Genomic DNA, 2,053 nt, shown 5'->3' on the forward strand with positions numbered 1-2,053 from the left:
GATTTTAAGAATTACACACCATCACAATTAAGTAAACTCTAAACTCTCCAAAGTCAAAAAATTAATTCATAAGCATTTTAACATGCAAGCAAAATGGGTGAAAAATTTGTTTGGAAACTCAGATTAAGGCAATTTATTTGATACATGGTTTTCTTTGCACCAATGGTAGACAATACTAAATATTTTTCTGAGACAGATAAATGATTTATACCAGAAAAAATGGAGAACACAGAGGAAAGTTTCCAGGTGTTTCAGCCTGAAGGGAAGAGCATCCTCATATTCTAATACCCTTCAAACAGGGAAATGTGGGGTGTAAAATAAATCTAAGCACTGGAAATCTGATATTCAACCGACTTTACTCATCATTTTCAGTTTGATCTCTTTTTCTAAAAGCCTGGGTCAAGATGGTTGGGGAAAAGACTTGGAGTAGGAGTCATGGTAATTATCTGCTTCCCATTCTCTTGAAAGCAACTTTTCCTGATTTCTGTGTTGATTACAGAGCCTTACACATTGTATGTGACTCTATATGACAGAAGAAAGAATGTCTGAGTCTTGGGGTTTCTAATTACAGCCATCCCTATAAGGGTATCAGCATGATTCACTTACAAAAAATCTCACTCACCTGTGAGTGCTTGTAGTCTAAACTAAATTCAGTAGGCACCCAGTAGCACACTTTTATTTATTAAAAGTCCATGGACACTAAAATCTGTTTGCCAACCTTGTGCTGATTGAAATGCGGGTGGCACAAAGCTGGGTTGGTAAGGAAGAGTGTATGGATCTAGCAGAAGTAGAGGGAGCAAGTAAGTATAACCAAATATTTCACAAAACATTCTCAAAAAACAATAGAACAAGGAAAAGTAGATAAATTTTATCAGAAGTGTGTGTATGTATGTGTGTGTGTATTCTCTTATGTACAGTCATTACCCTAACTACGCAGGATACATATAGCTCAGTAACATTCACTAGAGACTTGAGATCTGTCTCCTTTGGGTGAGGCTTCAAGTTTATTGACTAAGTGTTGTGTAGACATTTCTATGCAGTTTGAAGGGAAATCAGCAGAGGGTGCTGCCTCTTCAGATGTGGTTAATGTCTGCACCCATGTGGTGGGTTCACATGACAGACTGTCATTATGCAGAAGGAGAACTTGGTTTATAAGTGAGGAGTTTCAATAAGGTCCCGAGAAGACTTGCCCGTGAGTTTGGTGAACTCAAGAACCAAGTGTCACTGGCTTCTATGAACACGCTTCTTGACATCTGCTCAGTTCTGCTGCTCCTCTTAATGCTCAGTGAGTTACATTTGCCTAAACAATTATGCCATTTTCATACAACTATGGAAGTCTGTGCCTTTGTCTTCACATAGAAAAGTCATTTCTTCTTTATTTTTATTTTCAGAGAGGAGCAACGGAGACTCAGTGACCCAGACAGAAGGTCTTGTTACTTCTACAGAAGGGTTGCCTGTGAAACTGAGCTGCACCTATGAGACTAATGGAAGTCCTTACCTTTTCTGGTATGTGCAATACCCGAAGAAAGGCCCTCAGCTCCTCCTGTGGACTGCCACAGACAACAAGAGGACAGAGCACCAAGGGTTCCACGCCACTCTCCATAAGAGCAACAGCTCCTTCCACCTGCAGAAGCCCTCAGTGCAGCTGTGGGACTCTGCCCTGTACTACTGTGCTCTGAGTGACACAGTGAGGGAGACTGCAGGGGAAGCTGCACACAAACCAAGGGTGTAGGAGGGCTGGGAGGAGTTGCCCTCTGAGGGAGAGCTTTATGCCTTGTCTACATGGGGTTTACCCAGCTCCTGAAAAACAGTAACAGATCTCAAATCATATCCCTAGAAAACTAGGAATTTGGGGATATTCTGACAGAATAGGATGGAAGTCGTTGCCAGAGACAACATGGGTTTTGATCCCCTTTAATACTGTTCTCTCCTGAAGTGGAGGATCTCTCACAGAGAACATCTCCAGGAAAACTCAGACATGAGATTTATAGCTACCAAGATGTCTAACAAAATTTAGTGATTTAAATTCTCTGGCAATCTTCTTTTCTTACCC

The 2,053-nt window shown here is 41.0% G+C and overlaps 1 gene segment (V, D, J or C); it reads left to right on the forward strand.

The window, feature by feature from the left end:
• The first annotated feature begins 1,233 nt into the window (after nucleotides 1-1,233).
• LOC121434877 lies at nucleotides 1,234-1,732 on the forward strand. The segment is given in 2 exon segments: nucleotides 1,234-1,285; nucleotides 1,392-1,732. Coding segments are annotated over 2 exon segments (393 nt in total).
• Nucleotides 1,733-2,053: the final 321 nt, after the last annotated feature.

This window comes from Microtus oregoni, unplaced genomic scaffold (assembly GCF_018167655.1).
Source record: "Microtus oregoni isolate MIOR12 unplaced genomic scaffold, Mior012 000045F_ref0000178, whole genome shotgun sequence".
In the NCBI taxonomy this organism is placed as follows: Eukaryota; Metazoa; Chordata; class Mammalia; order Rodentia; family Cricetidae; genus Microtus; species Microtus oregoni.